At 30.9% G+C, this 27,102-nt stretch overlaps 3 protein-coding genes across 3 annotated transcripts in view; 2 read left to right on the top strand and 1 right to left on the bottom strand.

The window, feature by feature from the left end:
* Window positions 1–7,063, top strand: part of LOC129225569 (autophagy-related protein 101-like) — a 45,126-nt gene extending 38,063 nt beyond the window's left edge. Inside the window, exon 8 of the mRNA XM_054860016.1 lies at window positions 6,928–7,063. Coding sequence (XP_054715991.1) covers window positions 6,928–7,038 — 111 coding nt within the window. The 3' untranslated portion in view covers window positions 7,039–7,063. The remainder of the gene's footprint in view (window positions 1–6,927) is intronic.
* On the bottom strand, window positions 3,410–20,470 carry LOC129225570 (low molecular weight phosphotyrosine protein phosphatase-like). The gene is given in 6 exon segments (XM_054860019.1): window positions 3,410–3,621; window positions 4,961–5,060; window positions 10,471–10,565; window positions 10,567–10,647; window positions 16,440–16,513; window positions 20,347–20,470. Coding segments are annotated over 6 exon segments (471 nt in total). The 5' UTR covers window positions 20,387–20,470; the 3' UTR covers window positions 3,410–3,540.
* A 249-nt stretch (window positions 20,471–20,719) lies between these two features.
* LOC129226141 (nucleolar complex protein 2 homolog) lies at window positions 20,720–23,248 on the top strand. The gene has a single exon (XM_054860741.1). It carries the CDS (start codon window positions 20,757–20,759, stop codon window positions 22,404–22,406), a length of 1,650 nt encoding a protein of 549 aa, XP_054716716.1. The 5' UTR covers window positions 20,720–20,756; the 3' UTR covers window positions 22,407–23,248.
* Window positions 23,249–27,102: the final 3,854 nt, after the last annotated feature.

The following is a 27,102-nucleotide window of genomic DNA, read 5'->3' as shown; positions in this document are numbered from 1 at the left end:
CTAGCTTGATACACCAATTCTTTCACATTCTTGCCCAATCCAAGCCTGACATTTGGACAGTTGTGACATTTTTACACATATATTTTCACTTTATTCCCGGAATTTCAAGCCTTCGCTTTTAATTGTGATATGTTCGAAAGAAAGGAACCATTACGTAACAATCTCCCCTACCCCTTTATAATGGCAAATCAAGTCTTTGACGAGACAACAGCACTTAAATTATGCACTTTACAAGAGCTGCATACTGCCTATGCAAAAAGTTATTTTTTTCCCCACACTTCGGTGAATTTGTGATGAAAGAAACGAGGATTTATACATTTATCATGTCTTGAGCAGTAGTTAACAGGAACAAATTGAAAATGCAAAAGTAGCTGCTCATCATATGAAAATAGCTAGGAATTTTCCCTGATTCTTAATGAAATTCCCTGATTTCTTCAAATTGCTCAAATCCCTGATAATTTCCGATCTTTGGCCTCCCTGATCATGTGTGGTATTCAGGAACTCCCCAAACTTAAGTTTTCAGGAGTGGGAGTTCTCAAATGACTGAATGATGCTCCGAATTTTATTGAATAATAAAATACAAGCATGCTTACATACCTGCATCTTATGAGCAGAGATAGTAGGCATCATAAAAAAAGCAATATTACACTACACTGTCTCCAAATTTATCTATTCGTGAGACAAAAACATTTTTTGGGAGGTCACTGTTTGTATATCATAACTACAGTTTGAGTAAAAACTTTAAGTCCAGTGCACTTTTTTGAGAAATTGGACACACCTTAATCTTAGGATCAAAAAGTCATATGAGTGATAATTATTAACCTTAAATACAAGTAAAAAAGATAATAAAAAAAATTGTAAGTGTTTTATTATCAGAAAACATTACAATATTTGAACCTGGTCAATATCTTTAAGGCCAACATAGAAAAAAGCATATGAGGACAAAAATTCAAATATTTATAAGCTTGTGTGGGAGCCATTCCTTCAAATATTCTTGTTTTCATGAATGAAACTAGTTTTTGAAAAAATTTGGGATGTATTTTTTACCATTTATCTTTGATAGTAGATTTCAGCTCTATTGATGAAGTAAAATGTCTCTTTTTGCATAAACTCTTCTTGCTAAGTCACCCAATAAGTTCTCTACTGGGTTAAGATCTGGAGATTTAGTTAGTCATTTCAAAGTTTCAACATTGTTTATTTGGAGCCTTTTTTTGGTACTGTTACTGGGATGGATAGATGCATTGTTTTGCTGATATTTTCAATTTTCTCCAGCAATAAATTCAGCTTTTGGTAAAAGATGACGTGGGAGGACATTTTGATAAGCTTGTGAGTTCATTTTACCTGAAGCAAATGCAACTGAGCACACCACTGTAAGCAAAGCACTCTCAAGTTCTGACAGAACCTCCATCTAATTGGCGCTTATAGAATATTTCTTTTTCTTTTCGTAAATCATGCCAATAGTACTTCCATCCATTTGGTCCATCCAAACTCCTTCCACCCAAACTTTTCATTAGAAACAATTATTTGTATTCATTGGTTATCCCAGGTCATGATTTCCTAGCTAAAGTTGAAACGCTCTCTATTGTCATTTTCAATAAATGAGGTTTAAGAAATTTTGCAGCATTAATAAAACTTCCACACCTTCTAATTGTGTTTATATATCGTTTTTGACAAACATTTAAACCTATCGTCTGAATAAGTTTTCAGTTTGAGTACTTTTCAGGCAATGTAAGTTTCCAAACTCTCTTCCATGATGCGAGGACAAAGCTTTAAGTTTTCCCGGGTTTTCTTTTTACAACTAATTGTGTTTAAATCAAACAAAAATGTTGACTTCAGTCTTCGATCTTCCTATTTTTTTGCAATAGTACGCCTACTTATCCTTGTTGAAGAAAAAGCTTCAATCTGCCCTCTTTCTTGAACAGTTAACTTTTTACCTTACGATATCGTCAAAAGTTGGACAAAAGCTTTGAAGAAATTAATCACAAAACTGCAAGTTGAAGGTTTCCACAATCTTGTTAACTGAGGTGACATTTATTCAGTATAAGTACTTGCAGTTTTTTAAAAATACAAGCGGCCTAAAAGTTTTTACTTAAGCTGAAATGCTAACTTTGAATAAACCACTGCTTTTCTGGTTATTGCATGCTTTACAAATCATGTCTGTTCCGTTATTTCTTACCAATGAATATTAATAATTAATAATACAATAATATTAAAATCCCTTTAATTTCATTTTCCTTTTTTCGAAGAAAATTATACTGGCCTTAAAAGTTTTTACTCAAGCTGTATGTTACAACTGTGATACAAATTTCCAAATTTAGCTCCTCAAGAACAAGAAGCATTTGAAAATTTGCAATTTTTATTCACATGTTATAAAGAAAATCTCTTAAATTTTTAATTATAAAGTGTTTTTAGGGCCATTTTTTTCATGTAAAAAAAAATCCTTTTTAGGTATCGTAAACATGAAATCGGAAAGAATTCACTGAAAAATCACTCTCAGCAAGCAATTTCTATTGATTTTTCACCCTAGACATGGAAACATTTTATGCAAAGTTTGTAAGAAAAGGGTTAAACATATTTCAATGACATCCTATTTTTAATTTTTACATATTTTAATATTTTTGAATTTTACTTGTGTAAGATTGTGATTCATGGGTTAACCACACACAAAACTAAAGAGGCTTAGGTTAATTATTTAAAAGGGTTAAGAATTTAACCCTTTATTTGACATAGTAGCTCAGAGGCAATGTTGTCTTTTTTGGGAAATTTGCATCTTTTTGGTATTGTAACTGTATTTTTGTAAACAATGAAAATAAAATTGCAACTTTTAATTATTTTGTAAATAGTTCCAATTTATACATTTCTGGGAATACATAAATATGTTGCAACATGCTCTATTTAATATGCACATCCTAATGTTTCAATACACTCTTTCATCATTTGCCAATTAAAGGGTTTTTATAAAAAAGTTTTTATTAATCAGACACAAGTCCCCAAAAATAGTCATTGGGAATTAGGAACCTGTTTTTGTTTAAAAATTTCATAATGTTTGGCTCCAGCTAGGTCAAATATAGGGGTAATTATCCGGAACATTAAGCTTGTTTCCTATACTTGCTCTTCAGGCAAGTTTTAAAGTCACTTGACTATACGGAAACCTAGAGCAAGGAGTTGCCATGCTTTAAATGAGGAAATTTGTGATGATTACACTTGCCTTAAATTCGAGCATTATCAATATAATTTTGTATAATTTTTGTTTGTCAACCGTGTACCCGCTTTTTACGCACGTTGCAAGAGGTACCTGTGCCATTGGTTGAAAACCAATGCTCAGCTACTTGTAACTTTTCATCATTCAAGACCATTGTATATTAAATTAATAATTCAGATATTGTGTAGTGAAAAAACAAAATTTATAAGAAATTTTAAAAGGTTTATTCAAAATGAGAAACAGAATTTTTATCTTCTGAATTTATTACAAATTATAATTACATCTGATAGTCATGCAAACACTTTGCATTTTTAATTACATAATCTAAATTACACAACTTATGATACCTTATTTAAAAAAGCTTGGCAACACCTTTTACATTGCTGATAGACTTCTTCAAAACCTTCATCACCATCATCCTGCAAAATAAAATTAAGTTTGAAAGCTTTTCAAAATGGCAATTGGCCAATAATTTTTCTTATCTTTTTTAATTTCCAAAAAGTTTATTTATGTACCTCTTTTTAATTACACAGTGTAGCAAAACAAACAACCCTGAAATGCTTCTGACACCATTCTTGCTAATTTTTAATGTAAAATGACAGACCCTCTGAATCCAAACATGACCACTATATCCCCCCCCCCCCTCAGTTTTGAACATGGCACACTTTTTTTTCTCAGTTTTTGACAGTTTCATAGCAGTTATTTTTATTTGGAGAACTTTTAACATTCTTCTGAGAGGCTAGAGAAGTAAAATGTTCAAAAGCATGAGCTTGGCCTTCTACAGCCTTTAAATGTAAAAGAGAATTTAGAAAACCTATTTTTTTTTTCACATTTACAGTATACTTATTATTTCTGATGTCTTAAAAAATAAAAATGATTTGGGTCATACATGTGCACAAATTGGTCAATTGATTTTTGTATACTTAGGAAAAAAAAAAGGAAATTAAAATAATAATGCCATGAAAAAAGCTTAAAATGTGCATGTGTGTGTGTGTGTAAAAAAAAAAATTACGTATTTTTAAAACGTGCATGCTTATAAATAAAAGATAATTAATATATAAACTTTTAAAAAATTTAATTTAAATTTTAAAAAATCAAACTGCTTCTAGAGGCCTGGGGACCTGGGCAGGACCTTCATTTCAAAATTTTCCAGGGGTGGGGGGAGGGTTTGTGCTCAATAAATTTTATGGGGAGAAAACAACAAAATGTGTACAAAAATGCCGAATTTAATTGTTTCTACAATTCAGAGTGGTCAATAGACCGTCCTAAGTCTGGAATTCAAGGGGCCCGTTTTTCTTTTGTTTCTTCACTATACATATCATCATTCACACAATACATCATCATGAAATTTTATGCTGTTGCATTTTAGTATGTATTATATGAACCAGGGAAAAAGGATTACCTTTGCATCAATCTTTGTTTCTTCAATATGCACTTGATTAGTATTCCTTCGGCTCATTTCAAACAAATACCTCTACTTAAGCTTTCATTTAATTTTTTAACCATTATTTCTAAAAAGGAATATTTACTCTTGCAATATTTTGTACAAACTGCAATATAATTTTAATGAAATACTAGGGGACTATGATCCCTGCTCATTTTGCTAATAATTTAGGGAAAAACATTTTGCATCTTAATTTAGAAAAATGACATTAAAATTAAATTTAATATGCTTCTAATTTTTAGGTATTTTGTTTTAATATTCAACCTGTTTTTTTTTCACTCACTTTTGAATGAAACATCAAAATAAGAACTTACGTAGTAAGGATCTCGTATAATGCAAGGACCTTCTGGATCATAATCTCCCAACAGCTCAATTTTTGCAGTACTATTCTTTGGCGCCAAGCGCTTCAAATCCCTACAAAAAACCAAGACATTAAAAACAACAGTTTAGGAATTCAGCATGTGAAAATCTTTCAAATGCATGAAATAGTTCTGAAATTTGAAATCTGGCATCTTCAAAAGCTATTAAATTAAAAATGTAACGAATTAATAAGGAAAGTCACATTGCGCATTATAACAAAAAAGCATGAGCTTTGATTTTAAAACATGAGCCAAATGCTTTTTCAGCCTTCCCGTTACTTCTCTCTAGGGTTCGCCAAACCAGACCCTGCCCGAAAAATCCCACTCAGGAGGGTTTTTTTGGGAGTGTTTACTTGAATAGCCCTACTATCTTGTTAAAGAGAGTTTTTTAGAATTTATTGCATATTAAAAACATTTATTTCAGAAACAAACAATATTATAGGCAACTACATTGTTCAATAGGTACAGTCAAGAAAATGGCCATCTTCTTTTCTGAACAATTTATTAAGTATTAGAAAGTAAAACTAAGTCTGATTTAACAATTAGTTATTTTTTAAAAAATAAATTTTAATTTATTTTTGCATTGTTGGCAAAAATGCTTTTTGAGCAGGTTTGAAACCCCTGTATTAGTACATTCAGAAAAAAAATCACTTATTTTTTATTAATGAATGTTTTTAGAAAATATTGTAAAAGAAAAATGATAATCAACAATAGGGAACATGCATGATTTTCAAACTCACTTGTAAATGAAAGAGCATGAAAAACTATGTCAAGAAATACCAATAACTAATTTAAATGTAATTAAAATGAGTTTTAAAAGCAATTAGGCTACGCCCCCACAAAAAGGAAATTATAGAGCGGAAAGAGCTTGTGATGCCAATAAATTTTTTTCCACTGCTTACATTCTGCTTGCGATTACATTGCAATGGCAGAATCCGAGAATATGGAATCAACGCATTCCAAACACAAATTTTAAGACATAGGTTGAGCGTGTTCAGAGGTAAAAAAGACTTCACAAGTCATTAGGCTTTGTGCATTGTTCTCCCCCCCCCCTTTAATAAGGATTTTATAATTAGGAAAGACTGTTCATTTTAAAAGCATTTAGCTGGTAAAAAATGGGCTTTCATATCTTGAGGCAAATATTGGTATTGAACAGAGTTTTTTTGATATAAGACTTTTGGACAGGTTTGATTGTTTATGACTTAAGAATATCATGTTGTAGTTTCAAAATTCAACGCAATTCTGATGTTCTTGAGGATTGTGACTAATGTTTAATAAAATTACTTCATCAGGAATCTATATACATTTCGTTTTATTAAAATTACATTTTAATTTATTTTTTAGTTTGTTATCCCATATTAAATAATCTGAAAATAAATAAATAAATAATAATGAAAAAAGCCACATAAAACCTATTTATCAACAATTTATATATATATATATACACACACACACACACACACACACACATATATATATATATATATATATATATATATATATATATATATATATATATATATATATAATGTATTTTTTAAGAATTCATTGGTAATTCACATCCAACCCCTGCTTATCACCTTAGTTTAAGTTGTACATAGGTGTAACTTTTCTGTCACACGCCTTTTATAGTAAAAACGTTATGGAACAATTCATTTGACAATGATTTTTACTTTCATCAAAAATATATCTATTTAATCCTGCCAATGATTTTTTAACAATAATTTTTATTTTAGTACATTTTTGGTTCACAACATGTGAATTCTCACCTCCGTGGCGTATCACACACCTTGTGTGACTGTTTATGTTGCTTAATAACTTGTTTAATTAAAAGTATATACTTATTTATTTATTATTCCTTTCACAAGTGTCTCACATAATAGTTGTTTAATTTTTTAATATTGTGTTTTTGTTCATTTTAGGAGGACAAGAAATCATGTCACACAATAAATTCTCACCTCCATTACCTAAACACAAAATGCCAGTCCTCATTAACACGTGGCAGTATGAACACCAAGTTTTATTTTCCATGATACAAGGGAGCCCCCTTGTTTATTTTCAGCCATTGTTGAAGTTGTAAGATTTTTGCAAAAAAACAAGAAGATAGATTTTGCTTTAAAAACTTAGTGTGGTTATTCTGATTTCTCACCTCCGTGAACTTAAATTTCAGGGAAGTAAATTAATGTAAAAAAGAAGTGAACATGTTTTATTTGCTTAACATGTGCAGATTGTAGCAACAAAGAAAAAAAAAATTCCCTGAAAAGTGTGTCCATTAGGCCTATATTAATGGAAAATCCATGACAGATCTTATCAGTGTCATCATTTCTGAGGTGAAAATAAATGATGGAGAGGAAATACATCAATAATAGGCATTCTACCAAAATCATAAATGGCCAGTATATTCTCAAATTTACTAAATACTATTTTTTAACATTTGATACTACTAATTACCCGTACTTTAAAATAAAAGAGCTTAATATTATATTCCCACTAATCATTAAAATAGCTGATTGTTTGTATAATTACAAAATTTTAACTTTGATATTAAATCAGCCTCAATTTTTAAATATTAAATTTATTTTTTATTTTTTTTTTATTTCTGTGAACAAGGCACTTATTTCATGTCTTTTTTATTTATGAGTAAAATAACTGGAACTTAGCTGGGCCATTGTTTATGGGAACTTCTAGTAGGTAACACTTTCATGTAAGAATAAAAAAAAAAGAAAACAAGGTTTCGAAATTGAAAAATATTTGCGTACAAAAGTTACATTTTCTTCAGAATAACCCACATGAAATTGTTTAAAGTGAACTAATTTAAGTACTTAAAAATTGCTTAGCGATTTTAATCCAATTTTACAGAATGTATAATATAACAATGCAGCTTTGCTTTAAGGTATTGTGTACATTTAGATGGATTAAAACAGATTTTTTTTAGACCTGTAACAAAATATTTTTCTAATTGATTTTTTTTTAAATTGTGTAAATTTTGATAACAACTAAAATTAAAATTAAAAAAAAAAACCCCTAACTAAGTCGCAAATGTAGAATTGTAAGGAAAATACGAAGATCCCTTCAAAAGTCTTTTCTATTAAAAATCAATTACAAGTATTTTATTTGTTAACAAATATAAACTGGCAACAGATAAACATTTTAAATCACTGCATTTTCTTCCTTGTCGCCCCCACTTGGTTACGAATCGAGTGAATAAAAGACTTAACCGTATTTAAAATCGGCTTTAAAGAAACTTTGTAATTTGAATTCTATTTTACATGAAAGTTCCAAAGATATTCTATTAGAGGCAGAAAAAATTACTTTTTATTTTGGTACTAAATTTTTAAATGTTTTCACTACAAAAATTGTGAAAAACCTTTTAGAGGTTTTTTAATTAATATCTTTGTGAATTAATGTCATCCAAAGACGTGACCTACCTAAGAACACTCTCAATCAAGGCACCTTTCAAAAAAAAAAAAAAAAAAAATCAAAATTGGTCCATCCGTTTAGGCGCTAGAGTGCTATACACAGTCACGGTAAGTATAGATAGATAGATCAAAATTAATTCATTTTTCAGTTTTAAAAATACCCGTTCTAGCACCGTGAGAATTAGTTTTTCCATGAACTAGAACTCCAACATCATAATTCAGCAACAATCTATACCATGCAACAATCTATGCATGATCAATCAGCAACAATCTTTGTCTGTAACTAGTCATTTACCTTATTATATAATAAAAAAATCAAGTGCATCATGACATCAATTTTTTTTTACATTAAAAGAATGTTAAAACTAACAAAATTCCAGCTATCAAACTTCGGCAAATAATCGAATTGGCCTTTGACGAGCCCTTCTTCCGTTATTTTAAGTGAAAAGTAGTTTTATCCATTTAAAAAAGAAATTAAAACAAAGCATAAATCGTTGATTATAAACCAAGGCCCAGAAGATGATGACGTAATAAAACTCTAAAAATGCTCTAAAATAAAACCCAACTAAACTAAAATAAAAAATGACCCTAAAAAAAAAAGCAGTTAAAATTGAGAAAATGCTGTTATAATTTTTTAAACTACACTTCAAAAATGAGGCCAGAATTCCATTAATAAATTAGTTTAAGTATTTAGTTTAAACATTTTAATAACTTACACATAGGTTTGTTTTACTAAGAATCAAGGCACAGACACTCAAAGCTGCCTTTTGCGAAAAATATTAACGCTTTTCCTTTTCAGTGTTGAGAAACACCCAGTCTTCAGAAATCTACTTCTAAGAAAAGGATCGCACCCAGATTTTGACATGTAGTTAGAGTATAAAAACCTGTTCTTTTCGTTCGTTCCCCTCACTTTTCTTTTCAAAGTGAACAATGAGGACTATCAACCCCCTCTGATAAGAAGACATAGCTACTTTGAGATGTACTAGTATCAAAAATCAGAGATGAAAACTTTTGGCTTATAGATAGATTGAAATGCCACGAAAATTTTAAGAAAAAGCAAAAAATGCTGCAAACATCTTAGTAATCTCTTAAAAAGTTGCTAAAACGGGAAAAACGCCAAAAAAAAAAAATGTCATCTTTTTTCGGACCATGATTATAACGATAGCCAAAAGCAATGTGTTGGGAAACGCATTGACTGTTGCATAGCGGTAGCAGAGCAAAGGAAGAATTGTGTTTTATGACGTGGCTCAATGGCTGTGCGTTTTCAGTCATGTGACATTGTTTACAAAAATTGCCTTTTTTAATTGCTCCTCTCGTTTAAGTGAATGATTGTTTGAAATTTTAATGTTGATTTTTGGTATCACCATCATCAAATCTATAAAATACCGCTAACTTTATTATATTTTTATGACTTGGTGCATGTTCCCTATCGCGGAATAGGTTGTAATCCACAATGGAAGATGAACGTTTTTTATCTCTGAGTAAACTAAAATGTCTACAGGCAAACAAATGTACGGGCTTTATTTCCTATGCAAAATATTTAATATTTTTCTTCTCGATTTTTTACTCCTAACAAAATGATGAATAATTTCTAAAGAAGGAAATTACAGTATTTAACCACAAGCATTTTAAGTAAAGAGGTCAGAAATTTTTGTTCATTTTAGATGATACTTTCAATTTAATGTACGTATTATACATGAACTTTTTAATGTAATTAGAAAGCAAACCAAAGTTAACGAATGAAATGTTCGCTTTAGCCGTGATTTCGTATTAAACGTGATCGTAATAAGAGAGTTCAACTGTATATACAACTTATAGCTCTTCAGATTACTATTAATCTTCAAAATTTTAAACAAAATAAATGAGTTTGCCTTACATTACATTAAATAATAGCATTGTGATTTTTTTTTTAAATCAAATTAATCTGGAGTTTGATGGACATATAGAGAAATAACAAAATCAGGGAGAACTCTAGTATTAAACACACTAAAAATTTAATGAATAATTTAAAATTAGAAAATAGATATATAAATGCATCTTTTTTACCTTATGTTATTTTCATCCATTCCAAATATATAGTCAAAATTTTTGAAATCTTCAGCAATAATTGGTCTTGCTTTGTGGCTCATTGGAATGTCATGATCTTTTCATACATTTTATTGCTCTCCTATCAGGAGACTTCCCAGTATGATAATCTGCAGTTGCAGCACTATCAATTATCCACTACAAAAAAAAAAAAAAAAAAAGGCATCATAACACATATTTTTTCTCTCCAATGGCATATAAAAATACAATTGAAAATCCAAAGATTATTATTAAAGATTATTATCCAAAGATATCCAATTATTAATGCTAGTATGCTTATATATTAGAACTATGCATGTAAGGTCTGTTATGACTAAACCCCTCAGGAGATAACTTCGTCTTGTTATGACCACATGAGAAAATTTTGAATGTGCTAGTGCCTATGGCTATATGGAAAACATTGAACTACTTGATGGACTCGAGAAAGGAGGCAAAAATAACATCTCAGGGCTTTAACAAAAGAGAAAATAAAACATCTGATTATGTCATTTTCTGGAAACTTGCAGATAGGATTCACAAAGTGATGAAAATAATGAACAACTAGATGAACATATTTTAAATTTACTTCATTCTTAGGACACATTCTGACATCTTTAAGTTTACAAATATTCCTCTTTATTATTCTAATATTTTTTTCAAAGCTTTTTTTCTCTCTTTTGGTTACAACATTGTTTGTAAATATAATTCGAATATGTTTCTTTACTGAAGACTTGAAATGCTACTCATATGCAGTGTGGTATTTCTACAATTCTTTTTTAGCATGTGAACATATAAGGGTAAGTCATTAAGTAAGTCAGAAAAGCTTAAAAACAATTTATTATGATAACTAGGGAATAATTTTTATTTTTCCACATAATCTGTAGCAACGTTGATGCATTTGTCCCATTTTCTTATCAGAACCACAATTTCAGCTGCATAAAAATCTTTGAGGTTCCGTCTCATCCACAGTAGGATTTCATGTTGAACGTTGCCGTTATTTGCTAAAGATGACTATAGCAGCCACCTTACAGCCTTACATCCCAGACTTGGTCTCAAGCAATTTTCATCTGTTTGCCATACTGAAACAACCTCTTGGAAGCAAACAATTTGCAGATGACGACTGCATACAACATGAAATCCTAACAAAGAATTTTATGCAGCTGGAATTGGAGCTCTGGTAACTGCTGTCGGTAGAGATTATGAAAATTGAATAATAATGAAAATTGTTTTCAAGTGATTATCATGATCAGTGTTCGCGCTCAACTATCCGTAACATGGGTCCCAGGGACCCATTAATGAAATAGATTTGGGTCCTTTGGTGGAAAAAATGAGTCCCTTAAATTTTAAACAGAAAATCTTAGTGCGTAAATGAATAATATAAAAATATTTATACTTGGGGGGGGGGGGGGGGAGGCATGAAATAAAATAAATTGGTTATTTTTGCCCTAATTTTTTTGTGATTTTATCATTGTAAAATTATTTTCAAATAATACACTTGCAAGACTCAGTTATGTGAGAAACTATTTGGTCAGTTACAATGAGATAAACTCAAAATTTACTTTAAAAATGGGTTTTACCATAAAATATAAAACAAGTGCCTCTGATTGATCAAGCAAAAAGCACTCCCTTAACTTTTATTTTCCTGGAAATTTTTCTTAGTGAAAAAAGCAAACAGACCCCCCCCCCTTCCCAATTATCATTGGCAATTACATAATAATAATAATAAATCGCAAGCGAATGAACCCAACGCAAAAATCGCGATCGCAAAAACGAAACATTTTCTCATATGAGTGTGAAAATTGCTCATTTGCAATCTTAAATCAGTATATTTGACTTTATTTTGACTTGTTCAAAATATCTGTTTTGATTTTTGTTCTATTTTTAAAATTGCGCCATTTTGAAAATGGCGCGATCGATTAATACCCGACTTTTGCAAGTGCAAATAAAAATAACCCATCAGAAAGAGATGAATTATTAGAAAAAGAACAAGGTTAAAGTGCTTTTGTATAAAATTCAAGTATTCATAAGCAATTTAACAAGAAAAATGTAAAGTTCCGAACTCTTTGTGTTTAGCGCGATCTGGAAAATATTTGCCATTTTTTTCTCCCCTCTTTTTATTGGGGATGCAAAATGATGATTTTCAAAAGTAATTCTGGTTACATGAATACCAAATTGCAATATTTTTATTGTACAATTGTCTTGTATTAATCCTGAAGATTGCATTGAAAACCTCTCTCATTTTTAGTCTTCATTTCTGTTTTTAGGAATTTCCTCAAGACAAAAGTTGAGGGAAAGCTTATTCTTAGAATACAGTACAATGGGCTATTTGTGAACTTGCTCCCTGAGCTCTGCCCAGGAGGTCACTGTAAAAGCTCCAGTCTTATCACTAAAATTCCATTGACTGGTCCACAATTGGGGTGTGTTTGAATAGCTGATAAACAGATAGGGTCATTTTAGTCCCTTTCTGTTGATTCTCCTTTGAAGCTTAAAAGCATTTACTAAATAGATCTTTAGCATTTTCTCCCATTTTTTTTCTGGTTCTTATCTTTTGGGTTTTCTGGGTCCCTGGGACCCGATTTTTCACGGAAGTTGCGTCCCTTTCCCGCGAATTTGCGTAAAAAACCCGCTATAGCGCGTAAACGCGAACCCTGATGATAAATTTTCTTTGTTTTAATATCTTCTGTTTGAATACTTGTTTCATGGTGATTTGAAACAAGATCCTCCCCCCATTCATCTGACTATAAAATACGTATAAGATACAAAATAAAAATTTTTTTCTTGGGGAGGGGGTAGGAAATAAATAGGTCACTGTTGTTGTTGTACGTTCTTATGTTCAAAAGCTCACATCTTTTGCAATGGAAAGGGCTTTTTCGTAACCTCCAAAACATGAAATGCAACAATTTGCAACTTTTGTGTTTTATTAATGATGTTTTTTTAAACATAGATAACAGTATTAAGCTTGTGGGCAATTCTCGAAAAAATGTCCTGTGTGTAACGCTAAGTTTGTAATTTTATTCAAGTAACTATTAATTAAATATGGGACTGACTGTTATGCTTTCATAGTATATTAAAGCATGTATTATTCCCCAACAGGATTATTTTTTGAAGGCTTTTGTTAGCTGAAAAAAAAAAGAAATAAGCGTTACGCATGGGACATTTTTTCGAGAATCGCCCTAGTCACGAAAAATAATTTCAGTAATTTTTAATCTCATTTTTCCTTATTGGAAATATTTCAGCTTATGCAGATGTGCGATGTGTGCAGGGCGCGCAGATATATATCAGTCGATATATATCACGATCCTATATCCGATATTTATTTTGAAAATATCATGATATTTTGATATTTATTTTTTAAACTATGATATTTTCAATATAAAAAGTATGTTAATCATAGTAATTTTGTTTATTCATTATTAAAAATAACCAAAAAGTTATTTACTATACTTTATAATGTATGATACATCCTTAATATAACAAAGTAATACAATATTCCTTTTTTACTTGTGTTTTATATTCATAAAATTATAAGTAATGAAACAACTTTAATTCATATTAAAAGTGCCTAATTAGTTTTAAACATTGCTCAGAAAGAAAGAAAATATCTTATAACTGTGCACTGACTAATGCATATTACTTATTTTTGAATCATATAACTGTAAAAGTAGCTAACAGAAGAAAAAGAAGTAAAACAGCTAATGCTAATTCAACTCCATTAAAATTGATAGAAATGTAAACTGAAATATTAGATACTAGCATTACCGGCACAGCGATGAACATGCTAAAAATTTAATGGAAGTCCGTTAAATAAAAAAAATTGATGCCCCCTCCCTCTCTGATGTGAAATGATCATTTTTCTTCGTATAAAATGCATACAAACCTTTTCAAAAAAAAAAAAAAAAACTTATTGAAGTTTCTTTGGGATTTAAAACGTTTCACCAAATCATTAAATTCGATTTACAGTTGCTTTAAAATTCTAGTCAGCAAATGAAGTAGTTTTTACTGCAATTTAAAAAATTTTGGCAAATAAACAAAAAAAGACATTAAATAATATCTTTCAAATGAAAAAATAAATCCGCAACTCTATTGTTTATCGCCAAACTCGCCCAGCAACCACGCTATCATAATCCATCCGTCTGATGGGAAAAAAAAAACATCCCGTGGAGCATTCAAAAATCATCGTAAGAAAAAAAGAAGAAAATGTCGTACATTTCACTCGGTTAAAAACAAATCAAAAGTTTCTTTTCTTTCAAAACAATGAATTACATTAACGGTTTCTTTAAAACAATAATCCTAGACTGAGCTGCTCAAGCGGCCACGCTACCAGATCCCAGCCCTTTTGCGAGTGAGCAGATGTTTTTTCTTTGGCAAAAATAAATGTTTCGCCAAACAAACAAAAAAGTATAAAATCACATTAACAGTAGCTTTCAAATCTTTATATATTAAGAGCTGCATTGCCCGGCTTTGCCCGGTCTACCTTGAGAATAAAAATTGTGTCAAGTGACATATATCCAACAATCAGGCTTAAATAAAAGAAAAAAAAACACCATGCAAAATTACACTTCCAAACAATGACAACAGATATTAAAATGCTTTTAAGAAATTAAAATGTGAAAGATGGATTTTAAAAGCGTAACCATGGAAACACGAAATAAGTTTAAGAAATTAAATGCAAAATATGGAAAGAAACAATGGATTCAAAAAGCGTAACCGTAGAAACGTGAAAATAAAATAGTTGACAACCTGAATCAAAATGACATTTTTCGAACTTGATTAAAAGCACTTGTAACTTTTTTCCCGTTGAAGATAGAGCTAAGCTCTTCGATCAAAGGTCGAGAGAGATCTGGAGTAAAAAATGTCGCTTTTTCTAATTTTGTCAAAAAGAAAACTGTGGGACAAATCCTTCACTTTTTTTTTGATCGATTTAATGAAGAAAGTAGTGCCTAAATTTCAGCTAAGCCTACAAAAGTTCGAGCAAAAAATGCAAATTACTCTCGCCGTAATTAAGTTAGAGCATTGAAACATTGTTTAGAAAGCGAAAAACTCTACCCTTTTCAACGATATATAATATTAATATGTGCAAGGATTTTTACCTCCCATATTCGGGAATTTACGTGAAATTAGGGCCTAAATTGGAATAAAAAAGAACTAGTTATTGGATTTTTTCGAATTATAGCCTATGTCACTCAGTAAGAAAGCACCTTTTATATAGTGAAGGAATGTTTCAAATAGGTGCAGTGGTTCTGGAGATTACCTCGAACATATAAACACACAAAAATCTGCCCTCTCTCTTTATAATATTAGTAGATAAATAATGAAAGAAACATTAATTTTAAGTCTACATATTGTAATTATAATCAGGGTTCATCGATATGTATCAATATAAAAATTATATTAATCATAGTAATATTGTTCATTTATAATTAAAAATAACCAAAAAGTTATACACTATATTTTTATATTGTATTTATACATCATTAACACAGCAAAGTAATATAATATTCCTTTTTTATTTTATATTTATTTTTATTATTAGTAATGTAACAATTTTAAATCATATTAAAAGTGCCTAATTAAATTAATATTAAACGTTGGCCCAAAAAAAAAATGTCTTATGACTGTGCACCAAATAATGCATATTTTTTTACTTCTGAATAATATAACTGTAAAAGTAACTAACAGAAGAAAAATGAGCGCAACAGCTAATGCTAAATTAACTTTATTAAAATTGACAAAAATGTAAAATTAAACATTAGATATAAATAATAAGAGAAACCTTAATTTTAAGTCTACATATTGTAATAATAATGTAAAAAAAGAGTGATTTGAGGATGCATTTACTATTTTGAAGACTTTAGTTTGTGTTGATTGAAAATATCAGATATTTTCAAACCCTGGGTGTGTGGATGCGAGTATGAGCAGAAAAATTTAACAGAGACGCATTGATTACATACTTTTTCACTTAAATTTTGTTCTTTAACATAATGGGTGAAAACTGCTTCTGCAATAGGGGAACGGCATATATTACCTGAAAAAAAATAACTATGTCAATTTCAATGCATAACATGTCAGTTACAAAATAATGCAGTGGAAAAAGAGAAAAAAAAATAGCATACAATGAAAGGAATGGTGTCATTTGTAAGGCTAAAAAGTTAAAATCAAATAAGTATGAAATTATCAACACCATAAAACAAGTTGCAAATGATTAGCTTGGCATTTAACTTAAAACACAAGCTTATTTAGAAGAGAAATAATAATGCTCCAGGAAAACGAGCATGATGTCACGCTGACTAATTGGCAAGAAAACATTGTTGTCATTTCGCCCTCATATGTGCATAAGAAAACATCCGAAATATCAGATTTAAAACTTAACACTATTTATTATTTATTGTTCTAGAAAATAATTAAATTGTTAATTTTTAATTTTTAGAAAATAATGCTCCACTAGAAATGAACTTAATGACTGCCACACCAAGTGGCAGTCAAATATACAGGGTGTTCCGTTTTAAACTGCAAGACCTTTATTTTCGCAACCGTTAGTCCTAGATGTATACTTCCAATTGCAAAAATGTTCAAAATCAGATGCAGGGTAAGGATATTGAAAGCTTGAAGTAAAATAAAAATGAGTCAGAAAATACGAAATTTAACTTTTTATACGGGCTTCAGGTCCCCTAACATATATTTAGAGAAATAACCCCCATTGAAAAATAATTCCAACACAAAAAGTTTGAAATTAGTACAACTAATATTCACCGAGATATGAAACACAGGGTTTTGTTACTTACAACACTTTCCACTCGCCATCTTTTGGGGGAAAATATAGTGATTAACAAGTGTTTGAAATTACATGTGTACATAGAGTGTGATTTTTCAAATTATTTGAGGTTTTGTAGTGTTTGTTTGTGTATCACAGTATGACATTTGCATTCATTTTCGAACAGCAATGAAAAATATAAGTACCTTGTTTCGCTTACTATGACGACCTGTCATTTTTCTGAAAGAGCAATAAGTTCCAATTTCATCTTCTGTATGGTCCCTTAAACCTTTAAACTGGAATATCTCCTTATGTTTTGGTCGCACAAATGTCAAGTTTTTTGTGTTAGTAATAGTTTTCAATGGAGGTTATTTCTCGAAATATTACTTAGGGGACCTAGGGCCCGTATAAAAAGTAAAATTTCGTATTGTTTAACTAATTTTCACTTTTGCTTCAAATTTTTAACATCTTAACTCTGCATCTGATTTTGAACATTTTTGCAATTGGAAGTATACATCTAGGACTAACGGTTGTGAAAATAAAGGTCTTGAAGATTAAAACGGAACACCCTGTATATATGCAGTGCCTACAAAACCTTTAAATTTTTATGCATGTAAATTCAAAATATCAACTTTTAAATACAAAATATATTATTTTGCATTAAATATTTGATTTTTTTTTCATAAAGAAATTGACTTTTTATGTGGCTAAAACAGTTGAGATGAGAAGTTAAACCATGTTAAATGAAGTTAGTCTTGGAGAAGCCAGAGTTGAAAAAAATTTGGCAAAGTGAAAAAACACAGTACAAAGGAGAAGTGAACCCTTTGTTTAAAAAAACAATAAAGCGACAAAAACTCTAAAATTTTGAAAAAGAATTTTTACCTTTGTATTAAAATATTTCTATAAGGATTACAATGTTGTAACTAAAAGGCAATCATATTTAGGTTTATTTCTTTCTTCAATAAATAATGTTCTAATCATCATTGAATAATTAAATTTGGTGATATAGATGTTTTCCTAAAATTAGCAATTTTGTCGCTTGATTGGTTTTTGAAATAAACAATTCAATTAGAAAAAATGTCTAAGGATCTTAAGAAAACAATTTTAAAATTATGTTTCCCCCAATCTATTTGATTTAACTTTTTGAACCAACAGCTTCAGGTACAGTTATCTGTTTTTGTGAGATATATGAAATTTTTATAAGACATTAAAGAAAAGCTTTGTTTTACAGAGCACTTGTAACCACTTAAAGAGGTGACAAAGATAATTTCTACATATTGTCTAACCTTCTTGAAGTTAAGGCGTCAAAATGGGGGAAAATTTGAGATTTGTACAGCATCTGCTAATTTAGGGTCAGTCTGGCTTTCAGGCAAAAGTAAAAACACTGTGTTACACATCAAGCATGAATTTAAGCCTCAAGCACTTTGAGTTATCATATGAAACCATGTTATCATATGCCATATGAAACACCCGGAATATTTGCATCTACATACACAAATAGGGGTAAAAATCTGGGATTGCGGGTTGTTTTGTTGGCTCAAAAGGGGACACAATATGAAAGAGATTGGAAACCAGATATAAGTGCATAAAAAGGGCAAATTTTTAAAATGAATTCATATTAGTGTTTTTTTTTTCCTTTACTTTAGATTTTTTACTTTAAATAAAATTAAAATCAAACTTTTTTTTCTTCACAAAGGAGAAATCAAATGACCAACATTAAAACACAATTTCATGATACTAAATGCTGTCTTTTCTGATAGCAAATAAGAAAAGGAAAATTATTTTTAAAAAAGCAAAAAGCAATGCCTACCAAGAAAATCTTGAACAAATTTTGATTTAATTTTGCAAAATCAATAAATGTTTACAAAACTTTCTCTTGTATAATGTAAGTTATTTAATGCACACTTTTCACCTTATTAACAAAATCTGGAAACAGAAATGCAATCATTTTTTACTTGACATGATGTCTTTTTCTCTAAGTACGCAAAAAATTCTTAGGGCATATTTTACGGCAAAGTATTTTAATGACTTTTAAATGCATGTAATCCAGGCTTTAATAATAACTGATGGATAGAAAAAAATAGCATATACATTATACAACAATAATTTTGTAACACATTTTATAAAATGAATCAAAGTTGATTTTATTGCGGTCCATGCACTGGATAAGCTCATTTTCAAACCCTGTTTGGGTCATTTCAGACAGTTTGGATAATTTAGACATTTATGTAAAGTCCGTAATGTGACGTTTTTTTTGCCATAACTTATTAATTTACTGTTTGATTAGCATACCATATTATTTTGAGCTTTTCCTACCATCACACAAAATTAAAATAATTTGCAAATTGAACAGTAAAAAAAGGTCATGTTAAGGACTCTACATAAATGTCAAAAATACCGTGAAATGACCCGTTTATCTCCACACATTGAATCAGTTATATCAGACTTCTTTTTTAGTGTCAGTGTACAGAGTGCAAGATTTTATTACTCAGGGGAGGGAGGGGAGCGATTATTTCTCCCGGTAGTTATTTTTTTAAAAATCTTAGTAGAACCCAGTTACTACGCTTCATTTATAGGTATTCATTTTGTTTTTACTTTAGCAAGGGTGAAAGCGAACTCAAGTAAAATTTTCTGAAGACTGACATTTTAGGAAGCTTGACCCCCTCAAAAACGCTTCAAATATGCATGCAAAAATCATTGGGGAAAAAAAGAATATTTTAAAAGCTTTTTTTTTTTATACATATAATTTTTCAGTTTTAGAATGTTGCCAGACCAAAGTTTTCGGAAACGGCAACCCAAAATTTTCGGAACATAAGCAACACTGACTTAGAAAAGCTCCATTCACATTGCGATAAGCCAGATAGTAGGTACTAACGTTATTTTATGATAACATTGCTCATGGAGATTCAAATAAAATGGCTAGGTCTATCAAAGATTAAAATTCGGAGCTACATGTCTCGATCTACTGAAACATTTTCAATGCGTCAATATTTACTGTGGCCTTGATTCAACTGGTTTGTTTACATATAGTGGTTTTGCTTTACAAGGAGAAAAGAATGACAAAGTAGGCAACAATACAAAATTTTAGATGAGAAAACAGTACTAACCAAGACACACAAATAACGCCGAGGATTTTTTCTCCGCCATATTTTCTAAATATCTCTTTCAGTAGAATTATAAAAGTATCAAATTAAAACCGGTACATCCGTAATCGAAGAAGTGACAGTTTCTAGATTGAAAACCTACGGTTAGCGTTAAAGAAATTTTCATCAATATTCCTGGAAAATCAAAATCTTCGCTCAGCTGTTGCTTTTAAGATTAAATCGTTTAAAATTGCTTTATATAGGTACAAACACACTCGTTTTTTTCCTAAAAACCAAGCAGTTCACGTAAAGTAATTCATAATTGTAAAAAAAAAAAACAACTAAACCTTCAACAGCTTCGTGTTTTGATGTTTTCGGATGAGCACGTGTGAAATTTTTGGCGTTTTGTAAATTTATATTTACGTTTTAAGATCATGTCGGACAGTGATGCCGAAGGTGATTATGCTACTGCTCATTCAGAAGCTTTAAAAAGATTGAAATCAAAAGATCCAGAATTTTATGACTTCCTTAAAGAAAATGACGAGGAACTGCTCAAGTTTGGTGAGTCCGATGACGAAAGTGATACCAGAGAATCGGAGGATGATGAGCAAACTACAAGTAAATCATCTAAAACAGTCTTAAGTGCTGCAAAATTGAAATTTATAGGAGAAAACATTAAAACCTCTCCTTCAAAGAAACTTGTTAAAGAATTAATAAATGCCTTTAAAACAATTATTCATCAAATCGATAACAGCAATGATAAAGTAGACTTGTCCAATAATGATTTGTTTAATGATGTGATGAAATTATGTCTCGTAGATTTAGTACCGGCTCTCTATTCCATTCTCAAGTTGCCGGCCGATTCCAAAAATGTAGACGTGACAAAGTCAAAAGCATGGTACAAAACTAAAACGGTTGTAAAACAATATTTAATCGATGTGTTGAAAATGCTAGCTGCTCTGAAAGAACCATCGGGGTTAGTTCTGTTCCTGAAGCATATCGTTCATCTTGTTCCATTTTATTCAAAATTTATGAAATTGTGTCGCCTTCTTTTGAAAAAGATGATTACCATGTGGTGTTGTGAAGAAGAAACGGTACGTGTTTTGAGCTTGATTATAGTAGTAAGAGCCTCCAAGCGTTTGCCGAAAGAATACATGGGGCAAATTCTGAAACATATGTATTTTTCTTATGTAAAAAACACCAAGTTTACATCGCCAAATACATGGCCTATGATAAACTTCATGAAGCGTTCATTAACAGAAGTTTACTCTCTGTATCCAGAAGCAGCATATGAACATGCGTTCATATATATCCGCCAACTAGCAATCCATCTCCGTAATGCCATCACAATTAAGAAGCAAGAAGCATATCAAACAGTTTACAACTGGCAGTATATTCACTGCCTCTTGTTGTGGGCACATGTATTGTGTCGTCTGTATGATCAAGAAGCTGTCAAAACTCTTGTTTATCCTTTAGTACAAACAATTACTGGCACAATCGCCCTGATACCAACATCCAAATACATCCCTTTGCGTATTCATCTTGTTAAAGCTTTGATCCAAATGTCCGAAAAAATAAATGTCTTCATACCTACTATCCCCTTTATATTGGAAATATTGACTTTGTCTGATTACAACAAAAAGATGTCCTTCAGTGTCAAACCTCAAGACTTTTCTTGTTCTTTAAAAGTCGGAAAATCAAAACTGTCGGAAGCGGCGTTTCAAGATAGTTGCATGAGTGAAGTAAATTCCTTACTTTTGGAGTATTTCAAAGTATACTCTCACACCATCGGGTTTCCAGAGCTTGCTTTGCCTGCAGTCCTACAAATTAAATTATTCATCAAGAAATGTAAAGTTGCAAAGTATAATCAGCTGCTGAAAGGTTTGCTCACTAAAATTGAAGAAAATAGTGCAATGATCACAGAGAAACGTAGATCTGTTTCCTTTCAAATAACGGATGTTGATAAAATTAAGCAATGGGAAAGAAACATTCAGGAACAAGGCACACCTATTTTGAAATTTTACAAGGAACAGAATAAAGAAACTGTTGATTCTTCACCAAGCAAAAAAGCCAAGTGTGAATAACTTTAAATTAATTTAAGACTTACCAACTGATGTAATTTCCACATATTTACTTGAGAGATGTTTCTTCAATTAACCTCTTTAAATTACTTAGTAGTGAAATAATGTAAATGTTCATCTTATTTATAAATATTTTTTGGGACCTCATAGTAAGAATGATTTTTGGTACAATTATAAAAAGTCAGGGGCCAATCCAGGATTTTTTTTTCGCTACCTATTTTTGTGAAAGTATTGCATCATTCTATTTTTGTGAAAGTTTTTTTTTTATCAGCATTGTTTTTGTGAAATTTTAGAGGCATCCTAATTTTTGTGAAAGAGAAGTAGAACAAGTGAAATTTTAGTTCGAAAAGTGTAAATGTCATCTAGTATTACTTTTAACAGATTTCGTTTCTTGGGGAGGGGGGGGGGGGAGCTAAAAACCTAAGAAGTATGAAAAATATCATTGTAATTTCAGCTTAATGGGCTATGTACTGTGTACAATATAGGAAATTATGAGAAAAACGGTTTCCCAAAACAGATGTTGAAAGATTGCGATAATATTGCATAAATACACTTAGGCGAGAAATAGCTAAAAATTAGTTAAAATACTACAAAAAGGTTTCTATTTAAGCGATTGTTCATATAAACCTGCTTAGATTTTATTTTATGAGTAAATTTTGTTTTAAACAGAGAAGCAAATTTTATATTTTTTTAAATGTTAATTTTTGTGAAATTTTCGAGGTTTTTGTGAAGCTACCGATTTTATTACTTGATTTTTGTGAAAGTACCGATTTCAAAACAAGATTTTTGTGAAGGTACCGAAAAACGGTAGCAAAATCAGCCTATATTGGGCCCTGAAAGTTAAATAAAAATCTTGAATTAAATGCTACAAATCTTCACTAAACTTTTTAAATGTAGTTGCTTAGTTGTAGTAGTTATTTAAAAAAATTTTTGAATAAGAAGATTCAAGAATTCCTGCCGAATATCCATATTATAATGCAAGTCCTTGGTTCATAGCCAGAGTGTCATACATTTACATTCTTGTGTATTATGCAGTACAAGTTACATGTTTCCATACTGGGTGGGGAGCAAATTGCTATTTTGTCCACTTTTTTGTAAGAAGTCCGGGGCACGGAAGAAATTGGACAAAATGGAAAAAAGTGGACAAAATAAAAATCAACTATGATACATAAATTTATTATTATATTATATTGTAATAAAATTTGTTTTCTAATTATAATACATTATTTTTTGTTAATCATTTAATTTAAATAGAATGATTGTGTGATTATATTATTGTGCCATTCCACATTCAAATCTTTTCTGTAGAAACTTGCTATAAATTTTAAGTTCTTCAGTTTTCAAAAGTCAAAAATTCATTAGTTTACGTCTGCAATAATTGAAAAATGTCTTTGTAGCATATCTAATGAAGTACTCATGGGTTTCAAAAGTGATTATTTAGATGTTTCATTTCTTTATAAAGGGTGTCAAGAAATAACTTGAACGCACATGATACATTATAATTTTAATGCTAATAAAAATATTACTGCAAACTTCAAAATAAATATGAATACATTATTTTGTGCAATATATTTACAAATTTTCAAAGTGGCTACCTTTACATGAAATAGACCGCCAGCTCAATCATTCCAGCCAAGGACTGCAGTTTCGTGCTTATTAGCACTCATCAGCCCAGCATAGGAAGTGACTGAGCTGCAGATTTTAAGGAAGCCAAAAAGTTCCAAATAAACTGGTAGCTAATGTAGAATTAGCACTGATCAGACAAGTGACCAAAGCAATCATTCGGTTCAACTCGAACCATTCAAGTGGTGTTCTAGGAATGGTTTGTTTTCAATAAAAGCTTTTTTGTTTGAAAATTTTTTTTTAAACTTAAAACACTAATTTTAAAATTAACTTGAATTTCTCTAAATACTATTTACAACTTGTTTCAAAGAAAAATTTCAAGTTTTTATTCAAATGATATGAGTAGTTCCTTTTTTTACTATGACAGATCCATCCTTATACCAGGCTTTCAGGATGTTGCATTCTTAGATCAGGTTCAGCACTATGTCTGTGGTGATATTTAGTTTTTGTTGACGAATGAGTTGAAAACATAAATTTAGTTGCAAGTAGTAAAAATGCCAAAAAGAAATTTCGTGACAATTGAGGACATTCATCTTTAAAACTGCACCAGAATTTCACTGGATGGTATTATTTTAAATTTCTGGTGCAAGGAAGGATCATTTGCCATATCAGTAAAAGAGTTGTTTTAGAGCTGACATAATTGAAGGTCATACATTAACAATAAAATGGCTTTTTAATCTTCAAATGATATTTTCTCAGTGGAAAATACTCATTAGACACTTAACACCAACCTAATTTAAAAGTGACTAATTTCACTGTTTTGTTTTAAAAAAAATGCAAGTTGCGTGGAAACCTTGAGTGATCTCCATGGAACCCTGGGGTTCCTCGGAACACAATTTAAGAAACGATGGTATAGGACATGGACGCAGCCGCCCAAGAGGAGCTGATTCTGGTGGACCTTGCTGCTGTTGGAGGCCCAGGCAGCTTCTGATTAAGGCACAGGCCACCTGGGGCCCCATTTTCCTAAGGGGCCCCGAATTTTAAAAAAAACTTACGCATAGCATTAAAAAATCATCCATTTTCGTGAAAATAATAAAAAGTCATCTTTTAAGTAAATGTTAAACATTATTTTGCGTTGACTTAAAGTGATAGAATAGAGGGGGGGGGGGGGGAGCTCCAAAGCATTACACCTCACTTTTAGTTAGGTGGACCTCACTTTTAGTTAGTCTGGCCCAGGACAAGAGGAACAGCCTACCTGCTGGGGGAGGGGGGGGGGCATGTCCATAAGGAGCCCAACTGCCCAAAACATTGAAAAAAAAACTAGCACTTAGGCTTATTAATGTTACAAATATATACTGCTAGGGTAGGGGCCCTACAGATTTCGTTGCTTGGGGGCCCAAAATTTATAGATCCGGGCCTGAGCACCTGGTGACGGTGGTTTCAAATCCAATTGATTCAGGTATAAAGCCAGAAAAAGTACACTCAGAAAAGGAATTACACTCCTTACCAAAATGGTCATAGAATTAACATAGTGTGTCAAAGACTGAGACTGAAAAGCTTTTGCTCGTAAAGGGACAGTATTGTTTATTGTCTTTAAATAAACCTTGATTAGATTCAGTTTTACTTGTTTTGTATCATAGTGCAACAATACTTGAATATATCAGTAGAACAGCGTATTAGAAAAAATTAGGAATGTTTTGGTAACTTGCAGTACTCTCTATTAAATACACGATTTGTTATTAGTCACCCTTTTTAATACACCAAATTTAGGAGGTCACATTACCTTCAAATAATTTTTTTTTTTTAAGCCTGTAACAGGGGAGGTGAAAAAGTAAAACATAACAGGGGGAGGTATCACTGCCGGCTCTCCTTTCAATTTTTTTTTTAAGTCATGTAATTTCCCTTAAATATTCTTTGCACTTTTATTAGCACAGGAAAAAAATATTTTTTAATTCTGAATTGAAATATACTATATATAGGACAGGACATTTTATCACCAGAAAATTGATTATATGAAGTTCCGGGAAAATTTTGACAACCCTTTAACTATTAGTTTTTCATGTATTTCCAGGAATAATTTAGCCTTTATTGTCCCTATAACATCATTGTGTAACTTTTTTAAACATTTCAAACTATCTCGCACGCCAAAACAAACTGATAAGCAAAAGAGGTGTTCAAGGTCACAAAAAAAAAGCTATTGGGGGGAGGGGGGGGGACCAATATCGGACTGAAAATAAAACGGGTGGTGGGATGAACTTTTGAGCGGTCTGTGAGACTGCACCTCCCCTGTTACGAGTTAATTAAAGTAAATAATGTAACTCTTTGAAACCTTAATATGCATAATTATTTAGCAATCAATAATTTATTTTAAAATGTTGCCCATGTTTTTTAGCCTACTTTCCCAGTAAAAGTCAGAAAAAAGAAGAAAAAAGTATGAAAGAAGGCTTAATGTATATTAAAAATATCGCGAAAAACAAAAAAAAAAGTCAAAAATAAATAAAATAATTAAATAAATATTGAAAAATTAAAAATTGGAAAGTAGGGTATTGAGATGGGGAAAATGTCTGTCGGTCTGTCTGTCACCCCCTAATAACTTTTGAATGAATAGTCCGATTCGAAAAAACTTTTTTTTGTTCGAAAGATCTCGGCGAGGACACCTCATTCCCATATTTCACTTTTTGATTTGAAGCTATTTTTTGTTCAATTTTGAACAGTTCAAAAAAACTTCAAATTAGCGCCTACGGGGAAATTCAAGGCAATTCCGAACTGTGAGGCGAATTTGCTTCAAACAAACTTTGTAGGAAAAAGCTTTTCATGAAAGACTTGTATATAAAATATATTTTTGATTTGAACAGTTCAAACCACTTAACATTAGCGCCTACGGGGAAACTGAAAGTCAATGTAGATTCCGTACTTGAAGGCGGATTTACTTCAAACAAATTTTGTTGGAAATAGCTCTTGACGCGAAACTACAGACATCGACTCCGAGAATTTAGGGGCACTTGACTCCGACTCCGACTCCTGTGCCCGACTTCGACTCTGACTTCGTAGCTTTGGCAAAAATTTATATATGGAGGACAAATGACTGACTCCGATTTTTAGATATTCGACTCCGACTCCTTTACCCCAAAATGAG

Source organism: Uloborus diversus, chromosome 7, assembly GCF_026930045.1.
Source record: "Uloborus diversus isolate 005 chromosome 7, Udiv.v.3.1, whole genome shotgun sequence".
In the NCBI taxonomy this organism is placed as follows: domain Eukaryota; kingdom Metazoa; phylum Arthropoda; class Arachnida; order Araneae; family Uloboridae; genus Uloborus; species Uloborus diversus.
Note: the sequence above shows the minus strand (reverse complement) of the source record. Positions and strands in the feature narration are given on the sequence as shown.

Bases quoted from the DNA above. Each gene is read 5' to 3' on its own strand.
- LOC129226141 (XM_054860741.1), top strand. From the start codon at position 20,757: ATGTCGGACAGTGATGCCGAAGGTGATTATGCTACTGCTCATTCAGAA.